This window comes from Myotis davidii, unplaced genomic scaffold (genome assembly GCF_000327345.1).
Source record: "Myotis davidii unplaced genomic scaffold, ASM32734v1 scaffold259, whole genome shotgun sequence".
In the NCBI taxonomy this organism is placed as follows: Eukaryota; Metazoa; Chordata; class Mammalia; order Chiroptera; family Vespertilionidae; genus Myotis; species Myotis davidii.
This window is the reverse complement of record NW_006292687.1, coordinates 6,528,092-6,547,771: the sequence shown is the minus strand read 5'-3', so window position 1 is coordinate 6,547,771 and position 19,680 is coordinate 6,528,092. Positions and strand designations below refer to the sequence as shown.

General features: G+C 47.4%; 1 protein-coding gene across 1 annotated transcript in view; it reads left to right on the top strand.

Moving 5' to 3' along the window:
* FHOD3 (formin homology 2 domain containing 3) overlaps positions 1-15,342 on the top strand; it is a 324,340-nt gene extending 308,998 nt beyond the window's left edge. Inside the window, exons 27-31 of the mRNA XM_015565558.1 lie at positions 3-56; positions 3,630-3,653; positions 5,178-5,352; positions 6,701-6,862; positions 14,787-15,342. Coding sequence (XP_015421044.1) covers positions 3-56; positions 3,630-3,653; positions 5,178-5,352; positions 6,701-6,862; positions 14,787-14,869 — 498 coding nt within the window. The 3' untranslated portion in view covers positions 14,870-15,342. The remainder of the gene's footprint in view (positions 1-2; positions 57-3,629; positions 3,654-5,177; positions 5,353-6,700; positions 6,863-14,786) is intronic.
* The last annotated feature ends 4,338 nt before the right edge of the window (positions 15,343-19,680 follow it).

Sequence of the window (19,680 nt, the reverse complement as noted above, 5' to 3'; positions counted from 1 at the left end):
AGAAGCGGGCCAACCACAGAGAGAGAAATAAGACTAGGGGGAAGATGATCACTGATGTAAGTTTCAGGAAATCAGCTGATTTATTTTGAGAGTGTCATCAACCATAAAATGTCCCCCAGTTTGGGGACTGTGCTTTTCTTCTTTTCTTTCCTATAAAATCTGCTATAAACAAATGAGGAACTAGGACATGTAAGCTAAGAATGTGTGGCTGGAGGAGGAGCTTGTAACACATGTGGGTGTGTTGTATGGTGCTGATGACATTAAATGCTTGTTTCCATTTTCACCCTCTGTGATGGAAGATAATGCCACTTATAGGAGGACAAATGTACCGATTTGGGAATTGATTCAAGATTTTAATCATCATAATGATGCTTTATAACCTCAGTTGACACATGGACCACCATTCAAGGCATCTTAATAGAGAAATAATGGATGTGGTTGCTCAAAGCTGCAATCGGATGGGCTCTTGGCAGACCCTTCAGTCAGAGACTATCAGGGTGGAAAGGGATCCCCTTCGGGGGTCCCTGCACACTCACATGTCTCTCCCATTCCTGGGCTCTTCCCCCATCTCTCCTACCTCATCCCCGAGCCTCCTGGGCCCCATTCAAGGCATCTTAATAGAGAAATAATGGATGTGGTTGCTCAAAGCTGCAATCGGATGGGCTCTTGGCAGACCCTTCAGTCAGAGACTATCAGGGTGGAAAGGGATCCCCTTCGGGGGTCCCTGCACACTCACAAGTCTCTCCCATTCCTGGGCTCTTCCCCCATCTCTCCTACCTCATCCCCAAGCCCCCTGGGCCATGGGCGCAGTGGGTATTTAGAAGAGGAAGGGACGTGTGAGGATGCCAGGGATAGACAGTGCCTCTCTCTGATGTGCCTTTGTGAAACTTATTCCATCTGCATCTATAGGTGAGAAGCACCTTGGCTCTCAGTGATCAGGGAATGGAATGGGTAGCGACTCAGCCATTGTCCTTTGCATGCCTCAGCTGAACTCAAGTCAGGTGGATTTCTTTGGGGAGGAACAAAATCAATTAAGAAGACCTTATGGGGGCTACCCTCTGTGCCCAGAAAATGTTCGTGTGGTAGGAGAAACAGGGAGCACACGGTTACTGCCCACAATCTTGAGGGGGCCTGACCTTTCCACGGAGACCTGGACACATTGTCTTAGTAATTTTAAAAGAAGGCAGGGGAGAACCAGGGACTAATCCCCTCACCACCTACTCCCACCCAGACCCCTGTTTCCTTGGAATTTTCTGGGCCCTTAGAGCTCAGATCCCATTTCTGCATCAGGTGCCCTTCCCACAGTCCCCCGACGCCAGTGTCACCAGCCAAGTCCTCTCCTGAAGTCTGGGTTCAACCGAATCTTTCACCTCCTGGAGGACAGCAGCTCAGGAGGCAAACAGAATCCACTTGGGCAAACTATGTCCCACATTTCATCCCAAAGTATTATTTTTAAAAGTTGTAAAAGGGGAGTGCTTATTTTTGTGGCAATGAGACACATTGGAGGGTGAAAAATACAAGTCCAATATGCTCATAGTTATGAAAACACGTCAAAATTTCTTGTTAAATTCTTGAGATTTATTTTTTACAGATCCCACTAATTTTTAAATTCTGTTCTTCTCTGTAAACACTCAGCTTTCCTATTTATAAGCAGGGATAAAATATTCTAGGGTTTGATTCAAAAATATTTAAATTCCCCTTAACATCTGGATAGTACCAGGTTCTTCAGGGTTTATCCTGGACATAGTCCCTATTTTCAGTGGACAAAGTGGCATCATTTGTGTAGAAAGGTTGCCATCTGCTGGTAAATCAGAATATTGTCACTTATGGCAATCTATACAGCTTCCAGCTCTCCCAACATCTCAAGTAAGCAAGGGCCCGCTGTGTGCCCAGCACAGCATGGGGCAGCGAGGAAGATGTGGGTGCTGTAAAAGATAAGCTTATGCCTTCAGGATGTCATGATCTGGTTAAGAAAAATATCTCCACCACTTAAATCTCTCAAAACAAACCCAAGCAATAGATGGAGAAGCAGAGCCCGAGCATTACAGCTGGAAATGATTTTTTGAGAAAGCTGTGCAGTCAGTCCCTTTTAATGTAGATGCTGAGCAATGAGGATGGAAGTGACAGCCATTAAAGAGGGACAGTTTTAGAAAAACCATTATTTTCTAAGGCACAGAGCTGCCTGGGTTAAATCTAAAGACCCCATGGTGGTGGAGTCAGCCCCGTATCTGCTATATGTGCTGGTCTCTCCTCTTCTTCCTCTGTTTCTGAACATGCAGAAGGCTTCCTTTCTTAAAGTCCAGGAGTCGTCCAGGGAGGATCAGGCGACACTAAGTAATTTCTCGCCCTTGTGTCGCCACCTGGTTCTAGGCAAAATGGTGACATAGACGAGGCAGCGCAAGGCCATGGCGGCCCTGTCTGCTGTCATCCCACTCCAGCTGGGCTGTGAGAACTCAGGCTGCCCAGCCCAGGACCCCCACATTGAGGCAGGGGTAACCCTGGCGAGGCCCTTGCCTTCTTTCCAGCTTCCTCCCTGTGAAAAAGGAATGCTAGTTACTTTGGGGATATTGAGAGGGCTAGAGATTTTGTATATTGGCATCACACACGTGTACTCATTGCTGAAAGAAAACCCAAATCCTGGTTAAATAAACATGTTGTAAGATTTTTTAAAAGATGGCACAGCAGAACTGTCACCTCTTGTCACGATGTACTTGGCTGGGAAGGGATGTACTGGGAGCACTGTGTCATTTCAGCTTCCAGAAGTGTAGTCAGTTCTCAGCACCCTTGTGTCTGACTGGCTGGCCTAGCCTTCCAACCTCACTAGAAACAAGCACACGTTCAATTGAGGGCATGCTGATTTAAAATTAAGAGATTGCTATGACTTTCACCTTCAATTTATTTTTAGAAAAGGGATATTTTACTAGTATTTGAAGTGACTTCAGGGAGCTTATCTGGTGAGAGTTGGTGAGAATTGAAAGTATGGCCAGTCATACTTCCAGCCTCCAGGGGGCACAGGGAAGTACGATTTTGGAGAGAACCTAATCTCATGTTTCTGAGGGAGCAGTGATATGACCCATTCTGCATGGGCAGCCATTCCTCTGGTCCTGCGTTGTTTGTCCTGCATGTGGAAGGTTCTTGGAGGTGCAGACCGGCAGCCTGGGCAGGGAGGCCCAGCACTGGGGATGAGAGGGGAGCGGCCACTGACAGGAGGAGCCGGGCAGAGGGAGGCCAGTCCCCTTACTGAGGCCCTGATGGGGGCAGTGGAGGTGGGTTCCACAGAATGTGGCTGGGTGAGGGGCAGGACACAGAGCTGGGAGTGAGGTATGGAGTGGCCAGAAACCAGGTAAGCTGGCTGTCAACCTCATGGGCAGCCTCGGGAGATTGGCCCGAACCCCCAAATCCCTTCTGACTGTGGTCAGGATAGAGCTTGGGGAATTTCCAGAGGAGGGCAGGAGGGCTATGGAGGCAGGGCCCGGCCGCTCCCAAATCAAGAGGGTGTGCCCTATTCATGGGGCCAATTTCTTCATTTGGAATTTGACGTGACATGGAGATGATCTCATCTTTGCTGACTTCCGTGCCTTCTAAGAATCCCTTCTGTCTTTTCCATCCTGTCCTGTCCTCTTGGGTAGACTGATGAAGAGGATGACATGGAGGTAGGACTCTGTCTAAACGTGTAGAATGCCACGTGTGACCTCCAGGGGTGCTGGAGTGCCTAACTTAAGCAGCCTGCAGTGTCCGCACGGTTCTGTGCTGTAAACCATGCATGCACGTTTTCGGGTTGGTTTCTGTGTGATCACTAACCTCCTAACATGGGTCCTTGTCCTGCCGTGTGTGCCAGGGACTGACGGATTGACTGCTTTTCCAAGCTGTCCCTGAGCCCCAGGCCCTCTCCCGAGTGGCAGTACCAGCACACCTCTACTGCGAGGAGAGTGGTCAGGGAACTTTCCCTCCAGCCCTGTCTGAGCCTGTTGGCAATACAAGTATGAGAACTGGGTTCTAGAACAGCCACACGAAGAGCCCTAAAATCAGAGAGGAGGTGGGGCAGTGGCTAAGAGCCAGGCCAGACCAGCAGTTCAGCAGCTTTGGGTAGCTCTGACTTGTGCCCATTTCCTCCATTGGCATCCACTGGGTCTGGCGGGATCAGTGTGTGAGGGGTGGGAGGACAGGGGCTCCTCGTCTAGGTCCAGATGTCAGAACCAGAGTCCAAGTCAGAGCTGGCTGGCCTGGAAGGTGGGGAAGGAGCCGTACACAGATGTGCCAGCCACAGATGTGTCCTGGGCTCTCTGCTGCTATGGCTGAGAAGCTGGATGAAAAAAGGGAGCCCAGATCTGCAGAGCTCCTCTCTGCAAATGGGAATCTAACAGACTGCTTGTCTCATCCAGATGTTGGGCACTGTGTGCCGTGGCGTGATGTGCTAGCATACCTCTTATAAAACATCTGTGTCCTGGCTGTTCAGCTGGAATTAGAGAATATTGTGTGCACATATGCTTGTTTAAACAACTATATTTTTGACGCCACCAGAAGTAGTAACTGTTACCAAACTCAGTTTCAGCATGAATTTCTGATTCGTGTTCTGATGTGGTGCCTGAACCAAACCCCCTTGGGTTCACTTAATCTTGGAGGGCCTCAGTTCCCTTCTCGGTAAAGTGAGGTGGGACTAGATCAACTCTTAATCTTGTCTCATTCTGTGGCTGAATCCCACTTTTAAAATTTGACTATCATAAGTGATATGAAAGAAATTTTTAACTGCTTCCTGACACTAAACTTTAAAAAACTTAAAGCTCAATATATTTAATTAACACATTAAATATATTGATCCTCGTATCAGGGCTTTGGCATTGGAAACGGATTTGGTTTCTGAGTTCTTCCCAGAGCTGATTTCGGTTGCCCCTGGTAGGCAGTCACCTAGGGAACTTGCAGAGAGCCGAGATGCCTGCGACAGCAGAGGGATGGGCGTGGCCCCTCTGGACCAGGGCTTTCTTTCTGATAAAAGCACTTCCGTGTTCACAGATGTTTTGTCATTATTCATCCACAACCTCGGTGACTGTGTCTGCAGGATACACACAAACCAAAGGCCAGGGAAGGACAGAAGAGAAGGTTCCTCAACTAAGCATTTTATAGACTTGAGTTGGCTTTGGGGACAGCAGCTAACACCATCATCCCCTTTCGTCTTGCAGTCCGGCAAATTCTCCAGCAGTTCACCAGCACCTGCGAGCCAACCACAGGGCCTGAGCTATGCCGAGGACGCCGCTGAGCACGAGAACATGAAGGCTGTGCTGAACACCTCGTCTCCGGCCATGGATGATGCCACCCCGGTGCTGGGCGTCCGCACACGCAGCCGGATGAGCCGAGGTAACTCCGGGCTGGGTGGGGCATGTCTTCCCAGGAAACCACCCTGTGGGGGTCTGGTCCCCATCACCGGGTACAGGTTCCTGTTCCTGGGTTGTGGCTGCAAAGGGCAGTCAACTCCCCAGTGCTGATGTAGCCACACATGTCTTTACTCACACCTTTGTCACCTACGTTCATTAATTTCATTTCAGAAAAAAACAGTCCCAAGAATGTAAATTAATTTAAACAAGAGGAATTATTACTGTGAATGAATCTTCATAGGTTAAAATAGGGATCAGTAAATACAGCCCCAGGCCAATTTCGGCTGGCCGCCTGCTTTGTAAATAAGGTCTTACTGAATACAGCCACACTTGCTCGGTTGTGTATTGTTGGTGGTGCTTTTCCACATAGTGGCAGAGCTGTGTGCGTGTGATGGAGACCACAGGCTTTTGAAGTTGTGTTTGTTACAAAAAGTAGTGTAGGAAGAGGAAATGTCTTCTTACAGAAGCATATTTCCCATTTTATAGAAGAGATTTCACAGGAAGTTCATCCTGGTATATTAAAATAGCATCCTATATAATAAAAGGCTAATATGCAAATTGTCCCTCAACTGGGAGTTCCACTGGGACTTCAACCAGAAGTTTGACCAGGGGGTGGGGCCAGCTGGCTGGCCAACTGCCCACGGCCCCTCCCCCCAGCTGGGCCAGCCCGATTGGCCCTGATCAGGGCGGGCTGGCCCAACCCCACCCATACATGAATTCATGCACCAAGCCTCTAGTTGATTTATAATTCTTTAACATGACTTGGGAACTATGTTTTTGTGGGGCTTTCATCTTGCTTGTCAATAGGCAGATGTTTCCATGCCAGACCTGGAGTAATTAATAAATGTATTTTTTTGGTCAGCAAGCAGAGAAGTGTACCAAAGAGAATTTGTGTCAATTCCCCCTTTGCTGGTTGTAGAGGACAATCTTGCTATGAAATTTCAAAGATAAACTATGTTTCAAAATCCATTGATTTCTATTCCACTGAATGAGAAGTTGGGGTTAGTTAACATTCACTAGGCACATACAGCCACGGATAGAGAGCTGACATTACTGGACATACATCACTGGATACCTGTGATATGCACGTCACCATGTGGCATGGGGTCTGGGGTGGGGAGGGGGTCTGCCCTCCTGTGACCTGGCAGGTGGAGGGACGCATCCAGGCAGAGAAAGTTAAAGGGCACAAGAGCACAGCTATGGTACAAGGTATTATGACATAAGTGCCCCAAGTATGGGTTTTAAAGAGTACAGATCCCAAAGGGTGGTGGCTGGAGTGGTGCGCTGTGCATTTTCTTTGGGTTCATCGCATTCCCTGTTTAATCCTTCAGGATCCGCTAGTTCATGGACCATGGGAACCGATGACTCACCGAATGTCACGGATGACGCCGCTGATGAGATCATGGACCGCATCGTCAAGTCAGCCACCCAGGTGCCCAGTCAGCGAGTGGTGCCCCGGGAAAGGAAGCGCTCCCGGGCCAACCGGAAATCTCGTAAGTACCTTTGAGTTGGGGTGAGGGACTCGCCCACAGGTACCTGCCCTCTAGTCCTGTATGACCGGGAAGGGCAGACTCAGAGGTGGGCTCCAGGGAATTGTCACTGGTGCCAGGAGGCCCACTTGTGCTCGTCAGCAAAAGATTTCCTACGTGGCAGTCAGCGTTGGCCTGTGGAGGGTGCTGCAGTCAGCCCTGCCCAGGGTAGTTGCCATTTCTGGCCAGGCCTCCCTCAATTCGTACTTTGTCCCTAGGAAGGTTAAAAGGCCCTAACATGGCTCTGGCAGGCGCTGGTGGGCTCAGAGCGGCCCATTGCCCAGCCCTGCCCGGGATGCTTTGCCAGAGGCTACGAGTATATTTCTGCCTCTCTCCCAGCATCAGGGGCCACTTTCTGGGCTGGAGGTGGTTCCCCTAGGGGTTCGCTGCTGCCGGTGAACATGACCAAGGTAAAAACCAGTGATTTTATGGTCAGTAGGATGGTTAAAATACTTAATGTTAGCCTAGGTTGACCAGTTATTTTTTCTTTTCCTACCAAATAGAGGATTCAACTAAATCAAAGCAACTGACTGTCTTTTTAGTTGGAGCCCAATTCCTGCTCCTGCCCAAGTGGTGGGTGTGGAGTTGCCTGTGTAGGCACCATGCCAACTCTCATAGGATTCGCACTGAGTCGGGAAGCAGGGTTCCTCTCAGTTCTTTGATGTTACTTGTGTTGGCTGTGGCGCTTGTGTGTGTTGAGAGTTCAGCCCCCAAGCTTTGGCCTCTGCTGGTCACACAAGTGGCAGCTTGAGTCTTAACCGGTTCTGCTTCCTGGAGTAAGGGGTGATGACTAGGAAAGGGATTTATGACTTGTCACCAGAAGGAAGGCTGGTTCCCTCCCCACGTCTAGACTCCCAAAAGCAACACGAGAGTGACTCCAAGTAGGCAGGGAGTTTAGTTAGAACTCGAACTCAGGGAGCCCCCGGTGGTGCCACCCTTGAGGTTCACACAGGAGGTGACGGGGCATATGTTGGACCCCGTGATTCTGTGCGACCCATTGGCACGCTTGTTTCCGGGGTAAAGAACACTAAACCAAACGACTGATTCAGAATCTGGGACTCGGGCACAGTGAGCTAGAGCGCTCAGGTCTGAGGCCTGGAGTGGAATTACAGGGGCCTCCGCTGCGCATCTTCCCTGACAAACTCTTCTCCAAAGACTTGGGTTTGTCCACCTCCCCCCACCGGCCTGTGTGATTCCAGCTGCTCCAGGCCGAGGCAGCACCTCCCTTTCTCTCTGCCTGAAGGGGATGAAATAGTATTCCCGTGTAGTTTTAACTGACTTTTCCCTGCATACTAGGAAGTTGAGTTGACTCTCTTGCCATTTGCATCTCTTCTTTTGTGGATGGCTTGTCCATATTGTTTGCCTGTTTTTCTCTTGCTCTTTTTCATAACAAAATCTATTTGTTAAATTGCTTTTTAAAATGAAACGTATAAAAGGCTTTTGGAGATCTTCCGTAGATCATATTTTCGTATTTGCCTTTATTGCCCCCCGATTACTTACTTCAGTGAACTGGTAACCAAATGGCAGAAACTTGGTACTGAGTCTCTCCTGGTCTGGCTACAGTGGGGAACCTCAGTGCAAGAATCACCCGGGAGGATCTGGGAAAATCAAGTGTATGTGTTGAGGGTTGCAGGGACCATGGGTGGGGAGTAGAGAAAGGATGCTAAGCCTGGGTGTGCCCTCACAGAGATGGGCAGGGGTGAGCCAAGAACCTCAGAGACAGACTACATGACACAGTGGCCTTGCCAGTCCCCAGAGTCTCAGGCCATCCACGTCTGTGTGGGCAGCGTGTTGGTCCTGCCCTCTGGTCTAGAGAGAACCAGCTTCTTACAGAGACACTTGATGTCACTGGGAACAATCAAACATCCATAATTAATTTCCCACTCCAATCTGGCCAGAGAGATATTTTGCCTATTTTTGTTGTTGACATAACATACTATCCTTTGGTATCGTTTCCATTCCAATCTTATGCAAAACAGCCGTATATTCTTTTTATTTAGCCAAGGACATTTCATCCTGTGATGCAGTGACTTCAACGACTACAGTATGGCATGTATGTAAATGTTTATCTGCAACAGGTTTAACTTATTAGTAATGGCACAGTCCGCAGACATTTAAGACAGGGGGAGTTACTTTGATTTCCATTTAAAGGAATGATAAACTCCAGCTTTTCACAAGAGGTAAAGGGATAAGAAGACAATAATTTGCAAAATCAACATGAAGTTTTGCCTTTTGGGCTCCACCCTTTTATTTGATTGTTTAATGGTGGCAATGAGGCAAGTGGATAATGAATACTCAACATATTTGGGCCGTAGCTCATTTGGCCAAAGACAGTAATAGTCCAGCTATAGCAGGAAACTAAACAGGATCCATCCCATAACCTAAAAATTTATGACCTGCGAGCCTTTGAGAATCCTCTGAGAAAATTCAATGTTCGCTTTCTTGTTGGCGCTAGTGGCAGGGCCTACACACACCCAATGCCCTGCGAATGCCTGGAACATACAGCCAGTAGGGACACATCAAAGGCACCTTCATTGCTTTGCAGGCTCCCACGGCTCGGTTCTGTTGCTTTCCCAGCTGGTGCCTTCACAGTCTCATGAAGCAAAATGTTTCTAATTATGTGGTTGGGTTCTAGCCTGTGGACTGAATGGTCAGGCACACGTTGGCCAAGGCCCTCCAATCGACTGGTGCATCAGACAGAGGGAGGATGTTATCTGAGTTTTATGGTTGTCTTGTTTGGTTCTTTCTTTTTTTCTATTTTGGTTTTTCTTTTCATAATATTGAGGCAGGTGTTTTGTCCCAGAGCTACTTGTCCTCTTAGGCCTCCTGAATGTTGACCTGCCCTAGAAATCCCTGAAGCTGACCAGCACTTGAGGTTTCCTTACAGGTATGATTCTGCAGGATGGACCCCCGTGACTGGGGTGGGGAGGGGGCTCCTCCCCAGCATGCTTTTCTCTTGGACCCGCCTTCAGAAGAGGGTCTCCACCCTGCTGGCTGCCTGCATGGTGCCACTAGCCCAGATGATCACAGAACAGATCGGGGATCAGGGACTCATAGTCTGCTTTAGCTCTTGTCCCCAGGGTCATGTCATGGTTGAGAGAGGCAGGTGCCCCTTCTCTGCTGAGTTTTCCTCCAAGAGACAGTCTGGGCCCTATTGCAACATGACCATGGAGTTTGGGGCTCAGAGCTATGTTTCTCTAAAGATGTGATCACTTTGATGTGACCTACACGTAATCAACCAGTTTCTTAGTTTGTTAGGATCATAATGGTGGACACCTTTATAGAAAAAATAATTTCCCGTGGGCAGAGCCAGAAGTTTGATTCCAGGGCCCGTTGGGAAAGGAACGCAGAACTCAGATTCTCTCTCTCGCCCTGACTCATCCCTCACACCACCAATCCCCCACAGTGTCTCTCGTGACGCTGTGGCATTCCTCTCCCAGGGGAGAGGAATGCACATTTGACATAACTAAAATCTTATTTTATTTCTCTTACAGAATATTGAGGGGTGTAGCCAGGCTATCTATTAAGTAGCCGTTCATGGAGAAAGAGAATGATCAAATCTGAAAAATTATTGAATCTGTTTTGGGGAAAACATGATTAATGTCTCACAAGATTAGATTCTGTGCACAACTTAGTTCAGTTTTCTCTACTTTTCCCAAGTGGTGTTTGAAAACACCCAGGAATTTCCCCCACTAATCCCATTTTTAAAATTTTCTCTGCATTTAATTTAAATAGTTCTTCCTTACTTACCATGAGCCAATTTTACATTTACATAAAATTTATATTTATAGCGCAAGATAACAATGGCCATAAGCCAGAGGCTTTAACACTAATGCTCTTGGGATACAATAAAATAAGATGTTGGAAGGAAATAAAGCTTCCTCAATCCAACTTCTGTCTTCTCAACAACAGCATCATTGCTGTTTAGTGAGCATCTAATTATTCTTCAGAAGCATTAAAGCTGGTCTGATCCCGCCACCAAAGGCAGCTGAGGGTGCCTACCCAGGTGGACAGGACACAGGACAGGAAGATAAATAGAACAAGCCCATGAGAAAACCAAGTGTTGGATTGAGAGTTGTTATGTTTTATTTTATTGATTGATTTTTTTAATTTATGGAATTTTCAGAGAGAGAGAGAGAGAGATTTGTTGTTCCACTCTTTATGCATTAAACCTTGGCATATCAGGACGATGCTCTAACCAACTGAGCTACCCGTCTAGGGCCGAGAGTCATTACATTTTAGAGGGTGACTCGAGTGCTTGTGCATGTTGGGAGGAGTGCCACCATCAGTGCCCCTTGGGCTGCAGGAGCAGAGGGGCCAGAACAAGATGGAGCCCAGTCAAACGTCCTGGCTCAAATCCTTCTCTCCCACTTACTGTGTGCACTTGGGCCAGGGCCTCGATCTCTGCCATTTGTTCACTTACTGGGGAAACGACACTACTCATCTCATAGGCTTTCCACAAAGATCAAAAGGAATAATCCATGTTCTGGCTCATGGAGTCGTTTGTGGCCACCATTGCCATTATTCTCAGATTCAACTCATCTCAGCAGTCGCCTGAGAGCACTTTGCAGGATTAAAATTTGTCTTCACTTCTAGGAGGGTGGGAGATGAGAAAAGGAGAGTGGGTTTTGTGAGTCCCAGACACCCCTGTGCTGCCTGTGGAGGCAGAGGCGCCCTGTGTCTGAGCCCAGGTTCCCACTGCTGTCAGGGCTGCGTGAGAGCTGTCACAGTGCCTGGGGCAGAGCGGCTGCAGGGCCAGCGAAGTGACCCGCACCGTGTATGGAAGAGCTGCGAGGCAGACAGGGATAAACATTGCTGAGGTCTGTTCTCTGTTAAGCAGCTGAGGAAGGGAGGCAGCCGCATGTGACAGGCTGCGCAGCTCCAGCCAGAGCATTCAGAGGGAAGCAGGAACAGGGAGCGGAGGGGGGCCCAGACATTATCTTATCAGACCTAAGCAAGCACTTAAGAAATCCCCTGTGTGATGGGAGACTTGTACAAGTCCCACATCCCACCAGCCCCATCTGCTGGTCCCCTCATTCTCTCAGCACCCCTTCTACCCACCTTACCCCCGCCCTTCTTTGCTTTCGGAGTGAGAGCCAAGTCCATGTCTGGACAGGTCTGCAGATCCCTCGCAGCACGTCCCTGTCAGTCCCCTGCCTCCCTGCCAGCAGTACTTGGCTCAGGTCACATTTGCTGAATGAATGAGTGAACTGGTGAGCAGATGGACAGATGAAATGACACCCAAAGAGCCCTTTCTATATGTGATCTGAATTGGGGTACAAACCTGATTTTAACTGATTGCCTTCATTTCACACCTTCCAGCAGTAACATGAATTAACTTTGAGTCTAACAAAGGAAGGATTCAGATTCTTAAAGTCTTTTGGGGGCCTAATATATTCATGTTTATTGGGTTATGTTCAGTATTTATTATATTTATTGTGAGAGAATTTATCTAAATTGTCATGAAGGCCTAGAAAGTAGGATTCTACAGATGGCACAGATTTTTCTAGGAAGATTCTCTTTTCAGGAACACATCTGGCAAGCAAAGGGACCTTAGCCTAACTCTGGCTTTCCCCTGCAGCAGAGAACACACACGCCATGGGGAAGGGCTGTAGGAGGGTCCCGGGGGCCTTGCACATCAGCCCTTTGAGTAGATGGTGAGGCCAAAGGCACAGCCTCTGGTCAAGCAGGAAGGTCGGCAAAGCACCGGTTAGACTTTGTTCTGTTCTCCGAGCTGCCGCAGCCAAGCTGGCCCATGCCCATCTCTATTACATCAGTGCACATGCTCTAAGGTGCCAGGGTTCTTATTCAAGTATTCCCTTATTCAAGTATTCCCAAACACTACAGTCACAGGACAAAAGCCAGTGTGTGGCCGGGAGTGTGAAGGCAGCATTCTAAATGCGATCGTGGGTGAAATGCCCACCCGTTCACAGAGCCTCTGTCATCATTTGGCCAAGCATGTTTACCCAAAGGCACAGAGAATCTGGTCATAGGCACATGTCCGTGCCGCCTCTGCAGCTAATGAAATGTAAGATGCTGCATGGACTTCTCCAGGCAGAATTCCGTATCTTGGATGAGAGGTCCTAGTAGTCCTTGTCAGGAATGAGAAACATTTTATCTTCCTTTCTGCCATTAAAATTATCTTTCTTTAACCAACACTTGAAGGAGTGTTTAAAGGACATAAAAGGTTATTACAAACTAGTATTTTTATGGCTGCCCCATAGAACAAATTCCATTACTCAATTAAATAAATGCAGTCTGCCTCCAGCCAAGGCTCTGGAGCCAAACATTTTGTCTGGATGAGTTAGACACTCAGTCTGGAGCCCCAGGGGCTGCGTTGGGGAGTGGGGGCCGGTGCAGGAGCAGCTGCAGATGGGTAGCTTGGGGCCCAGAGCTGGGCTTGGGATACAGTAGTGTGTGTTGGTGGCATGGTACAAGTCTTTGAATCTCTATAAAAACCCACACTTGGTGTCTGAGAGCCTTCCAGAAGTGTGCTGATTCTTTGAGTGAAGGGCAAACACATAGTAGGTTCTCTATAAACCATTTGTTGATTGACTAATTGATGGATTAGATGTTGGTCCCAGTTCAAAGTGCTGATCCCTGGGAGAGAAGACACCATTTATTCATAGATATTACCCCTGTTCATTCCAATAGGCATGGGTCTTTTAGATCCTTTGTCCACAGGCTACATGGGCTTTTTCCCAGGGGATCATGGGGAGACATGGAATGGGGGGTATTACCTGCAGACATAGGAGGTGGGGCCCTGCCTATGGAGAGGCCTCAGAGGAGGCCTCGGAGGATACAGGCCCATGGTCACGGAGCAGACTCAGGGAACTGGGTCTGGCAAGGGAAGATGGGAAGGAATAAGGGTGAGCTTTACTGATCAAGGGCCTGCTCTGCTCATCTCAGGGACTCTGGTGGATTTAGGATTTAGGATGGAAGGTGGATCTGTAACATGCCTCTTCTGAACATAGACCATATCCTCCAAACTTTGTATGATCTTACATATAGGATAGACCAAACACAATTTATAAATGAAAAGAAGTGTAATTAGGCAGCCTTTCAAAGGAAAGGCCTGGTTTTGAAAGAGGTAGCTGTCTACTCATTCACTCTTATCCAGCCTGTATTTTGATATAAGAACTGATCGACACTGAGCAATGGGACAATCCATGATGCCGGGCTACACAGAGGCCAATTCCAGGTCCGTGAAATGCGAGTGTTCCTCGACGGCCAGGTGTGCGCCCAGTGAAGGGGTCATTTGGTCCTTCCTGAGCCTGTTTCACAGAGAACATCCACCAGAACTACCCACAAACATTTGGCAATTTGCTTTGTGACAGCCAGCCTGCAGGGGATTCCTGGTTATTCTCTCCAGAGGTGCTTTGATGAGTGGAGACACTCACAGAGACTCACCCTGACTGTTACCCGTTCCCCTGGGGTCTGTTGACACCTTGCTGTCCAAGGTCGTGGGTTTGTGGGGTGATCTTATCTGATTGGCATCATTGGAACTTGCATTTTTCTTTGCTCCGTGATTACTTTTCCAGCTCTGATCCATTCCTTATGCTGGCCAGAGACTGAGCTCTCAACATGCCACCTGCCGTTCACAGTTTGCACTTTGTAAGGATGAGCCTCTTCTCCCTTCTTTCCTTACAAGGCCCCCCTCCACTGGACCGTGCAGGTCAGATTCTGTGCCATCTTCAGGTCAGCCTTTTGCAGCCCCAGCCAGCCAGCAGGGCGCCTCAGCAGGAGCCAGATGGGGCTGAGCCTCTGGGAGCCCAGTGACCCCCTGGCCTGGAGTCCTTGGGGAAGAGGGCTGATGGACCGCATCCCTGTGCCTGGCTGCTAATCCCTCCTTCTCTTCTCACTCCTTTGATCCGCTTATGCACTGCAGTACGAAGGACCCTGAAGAGCGGCCTGACTCCAGAAGAAGCCCGAGCCCTGGGCCTGGTGGGCACCTCGGAGCTGCAGCTGTGACCCAGGGGGCACCCTAAGAAGTGTGCCTGAGCAGAGTGCATGCTCCTGCTGGACGGAGCCCCTGTCAGCATTAGCATCGAAAGGTCTGAAAGAAAGTGCCCATCTCTCGGTGGCGCCACGGGGCTGTGTTGCGTGCTGCGCGCTGACATGGAGTCTCCTTCCTGTACTTTCTCTTGTTTCTGTGACACCTGGTTTAGTAGTTCCAAAGTGAGACACCTTTTCTGTGCAAGGAACGGACCTTTTCCGGAGCAGATCACTCTGTCACAGTGACTAAGGGCATATGAGGCAGTTGGATTGGATTCACAGCCTGGGTCTCTCCACACCACCAAAGTATCCAGATGTAAAACCCAAACTGTACACAAAGGAAAACACAGGCTGTTGACCAGTTGTGGATTTTAGATGTACTAAATGTTTATATGGATTCATAAATGTACACCATGTTTCAGATACTAAATAAATGGAGTTTAATGTCACAATGAGAAACTTTTCTTCTCTTGGCTTTAGGACCTTAAATAGCTCAGTTTTGCCTCTTTCTGAGTCAGCAAAACCTCTCCCCAGGTTCACCAGGACCCTGGCTCAGAACCATTTCAGGCCCCGGGATGGCAGGGGCGGTGTTCCAGCTTGGTTAATAGAATGAGGAGCCTGACAATGCGCTCTTTGTAACTCCTCATTAATTAGGCATCATGCTAGCGATAACCTTACTCATGTGCTTTGCTTTGCTCCATAGCGATGTGGAAGCAAAAATGTAGAGTAGCATTTTAAAAATCTGAACTATTCTGTAACTCACTCATTTGCCCCTTTATGTAAAAATTCATTATCTCAAAAAGTTTACTGTCACCAAACGAAAATGAAAATTTTAAGCTTTGAGTGCAGAGAATGACAAATGGAGGCCTGGGCACTCAAGGACCCGTCATCAGAAAACAAGGTGTCCGGAGTGGGAGGCGCCGTGGGGAGCTCCTGGCAGTGGCAGAGCCACACTGAAGGGGCTGCTGCCCAGGTGGTAGCTAAGCCCCAGAAGTCCCTCCATCCAAGGTCGCATGGCTTCCGTGAAGAGCCTCTGCCTCAGAAAGCAGGGAAAGGTAAACCCCCTGCAGCAGGTAGTTGGGGGGTTGAAAGACAGTCGGGTCACTAATGCTACCTTTGCCTTAATTTCAACACCTCTGTGACTCTATTCCTGAGTCTGGGCAGACGTGATTTATAGACAATCTCAGTTGTGTTGTCTGAAGAGCCAAAGATCATAGATTCACCCCACATGCCTCTGTGTCTGTCTCCCTTTTCTGCACCCCCACTCACTGAGCCACAGGGGGCTCTTTCCAGCAGGTGTCTGTCATACGTGGTGAGTGTGAGCACCCCAGGACAGCCCAGGACCTGCAAGAGTTAGGTCTGCATGTTACAGACAATTGAGTTTACTTAATCACTTCATTACAAGGTATTAGGTGTTAATGTTTGTTTCCTTGTGGTTGTAAATAACGTGTTATATTCTGAATAGGGTTTAGTGGTTTGTGTTTATTTGCTTTGGAGCTGGATGCAGACACAGAATACCTGTGTCACTGGGATCATGATGTACGAACAAAAGGAAGCCGCATTTCTCTTGCACTGTTTAATGAACAAGCACTTTGATGCCCTTATAGGGACCCTAGGTATTCTGCTGAATTACTGCTTTAAAACAGGGATGGGAACCTTTTTTCTGTCAAGGGCCACTTGTATATTTATAACATCATTCGCTTAATATAATTTACTTGATATAAGTTTATATTGCTATGAAAAAAGCTCCTAGATTTATTGAATTTTGAGTCCTGCCTGTGGTTGCCTTGGCAGGGCCAGACCAAATGATTTTAAGGCCCAAGGACCGGATGTTCCCCACCCCTGCTTTAGAATAAAAGTCACATTTGGAAGGAAGTGACTGAAAAAATCTAATGTTAGTTTTATCTTTAAAATAAAAAAATCCTGAGAGGAAGCAAGCAAGCTAAAAACTAAGTTCTTGGTTACACCAAACGTAAAGAGGATCTCTTTTCATTGGGAACTTGGTTTAGTACTTTTTAGTGAAACTGAAGGATTTTTCCTGTTGCTCATTGCCTCTCTCTTGCTGCCACTCACTCAGGCTTCCTCTATTAGTGTTGTTTGACTCAGGAAGTTAAATTTCTTTAAAAGAAGCATTGAAGTGAATGGTACGTTATAATTGTGAGATGCCATTGCTAATCTTGCTGGTTATCCCCACAAATATCTTTGTGCCTAATTCTTAATTTGAGTTGAAATTACTGCTGGTAAAGAAAGACAAATACTTTTCTGTTAAAGATGCCTGCGTTTGGGTTTCTTTGGGAATTGACATAATAATATTGATGGCGAGTTCCCAGTTTTATTTTTAAAATATATTTTTATTTTATTTTTTTTACAGAGAGGAAGGGAGAGGGATAGAGAGAAACATCAACGAGAAACATCAATCAGATGCTGCCTCCTGAACACCCCCTACTGGTGTTGTGCCCACAACCAAGGTACATGCCCTTGACTGGAATCGAACCCAGGACCCTTGAGTCCGTAGGCTGAAGCTCTATCCACTGAGCCAAACCTGTTAGGGCAGAGTTCCTGTTTTTAAATGGCCTGAAACACGAGTTGTGAAGACAGTAATTAAGTTGTTCAATAAGCCTACATTCTAGAATCCCAGCTCTGTTTCAGGGGTCGTGGGCCAGAGCCACCTGAGGAAGATGTGCCTCAGGAACCAGGCACTTAAATGCACCCCAAGAGCAATCTGTACCTCCACCTGTATCCCGAGGGATGGCCTCGTTTGCAAGGCGACGTAGTAAAGGTGAGCTGCTTTTCCATCTTAATTTTGTCAATAGTCTGTCCCTTGCAGCTTTTGCTTGAGGGATGAGGCCTCTCTCTTCGTTGGATTTAAACTTTCTGAGGGCTGTTTGTGTTCCTGTCTTGGTTAGTCTACACAGTATTCTTTGCCAGTCTTTATGCCGTGAAAAAAGAAAAGGGTAACTTAGTAACAGGCGCGGAGAAATGTCCTTTCTAGGATGATCACTCCTGAGATCTGGAGGGTGTTCTCAGCCAGCCCCACATGGTCCCTGGGAGGGCAGATGAGCTGCTTGAAGATGCAGAAAACCTGCTCCTTCACTTCTCTCAGCTTCCCACGCTGGAGACTGTGGAGAGGCCTAGAGGCGGAGCTGCTTTGTTGCCTCTGACTAACATGTGGGGCAGAGCCCAGGCCCTGGTACAGCCCATCCTGCAGCCAGGACGAAGGCCCCTTTCCAAGGTGAGCAGTGGCGTGCTGACTCATCCCTGTGTTTCCCTATATATTGTAAACATATATAAAGTAGGAAAGGATGCTGTGTCCTAGAAAAGGGGTGTCTTAAGTAAATGTCTCTGTTCTTTGTTGAGAATAGTATCCTATAAAAAGCTGTTGCAGAACTATTCTGAGAACTGTAATGTGGAAAAAAGCCACATAGGGTCTGAGAGGGCTGCCCACATAGAGCTTTCTGCATTGCTGGGTGTTCTGTGCACATGCTGTTCAGTATGGCAGTCACTATATGTGACTGCTGAACACTATGGTGACTAGAGACAAGGAAAAAATTTTAAATTTTAAGTTTCAATGTCTACCTGTGCTTAGTCGCCCTGGTTTGAGAGAACACACCTTTGTCCGTGCTTTGTTGCTGTTTATTCATTTTAAATCTAGGAGGTTTGCGTGAAATGTGTGTATAAAATTGCTTTAGACTGCCATTTGCTCCACCAGGAACTTCAGTGTCTGAGCAATGATGTCCACTCCCTGCCTACACCGAGTTCTGAGTTTGGAAATTCTTGTCCTCAAAGGAGAATTCTGTGATTGATGTTGGGTGCTGGTAAATCTGCACTCTTCTCTCTGGAGGCATTTTGCCATTCGGTCTCGTTTTGTGATTCCAGGATGATGTATTTTGAGGTACAGTTGCTTTATAGTAGAGCCTATTGCCATTTTAATCACTCTACTTTCAAAACATCAATCTCACGGGTGAGTTTATTTCAATGTGACCCACTCAACATACATTCGGTCTGAACCTGTCTCTGGGTCGCTCCCCTCCTCCTCCAGGGCCAGCTTCCTGGGTGGGCATCACACTCAGAAGGGCCTCGGTACCTGGTTTAATGCTCTCCTGTCACTGTTTTGTAGTATTTAATTTTATCTTTGAATTTGTGTGTTTTAAGTGAAGTCTGATGAAGCAAAGGAGCACACACCTGAGCAAAGGGGATGGTGCAATACATGCGTCCACCCTTCTGTCGTTCACTTACAGCTCTGAGATGCCTGTGAGCAGAGAATTCCTGTGGGCCCACCGGATGGGAGCGTTCAGAGATTCAGAGTACAAGGTAAGCCTGTTATGAATACAAGCCTATTATGTGGGGGCACTGAGCCCCCAAAGACCTTACTTTCCATTTGAGCAGAATTGATTCAAATGCAAAAAAGTAGGTAATGGTATTCTAAGCAGCATGAATGACCACGGAACCCTAACATATTCTTTCTTACTCATGGTAGTATCAGCCAACCACTTATGCTGAAAAATGATGACACAGAAGAAAAGGAAAACATATGGGAAAACATAGTTTCTTTTTCTTTCAGAACTTCCTTATTCATCAGTAAGTTGAAAGTGTTGATAGAATGTGTACATATCAAGAAGTGAAATGATAACATTTGAGCTAGTTTTATGCAGTGTTTCCACAGTTCTGGTAAGACTACATATGCACACAGTATGTATACATAAGTATGAAATACAAATTATGTAATTTCGGTTGTTCTGCATGAGTTAAATGTTTTATATTTGCAGCTAAAACTGGAGTTAGATAAA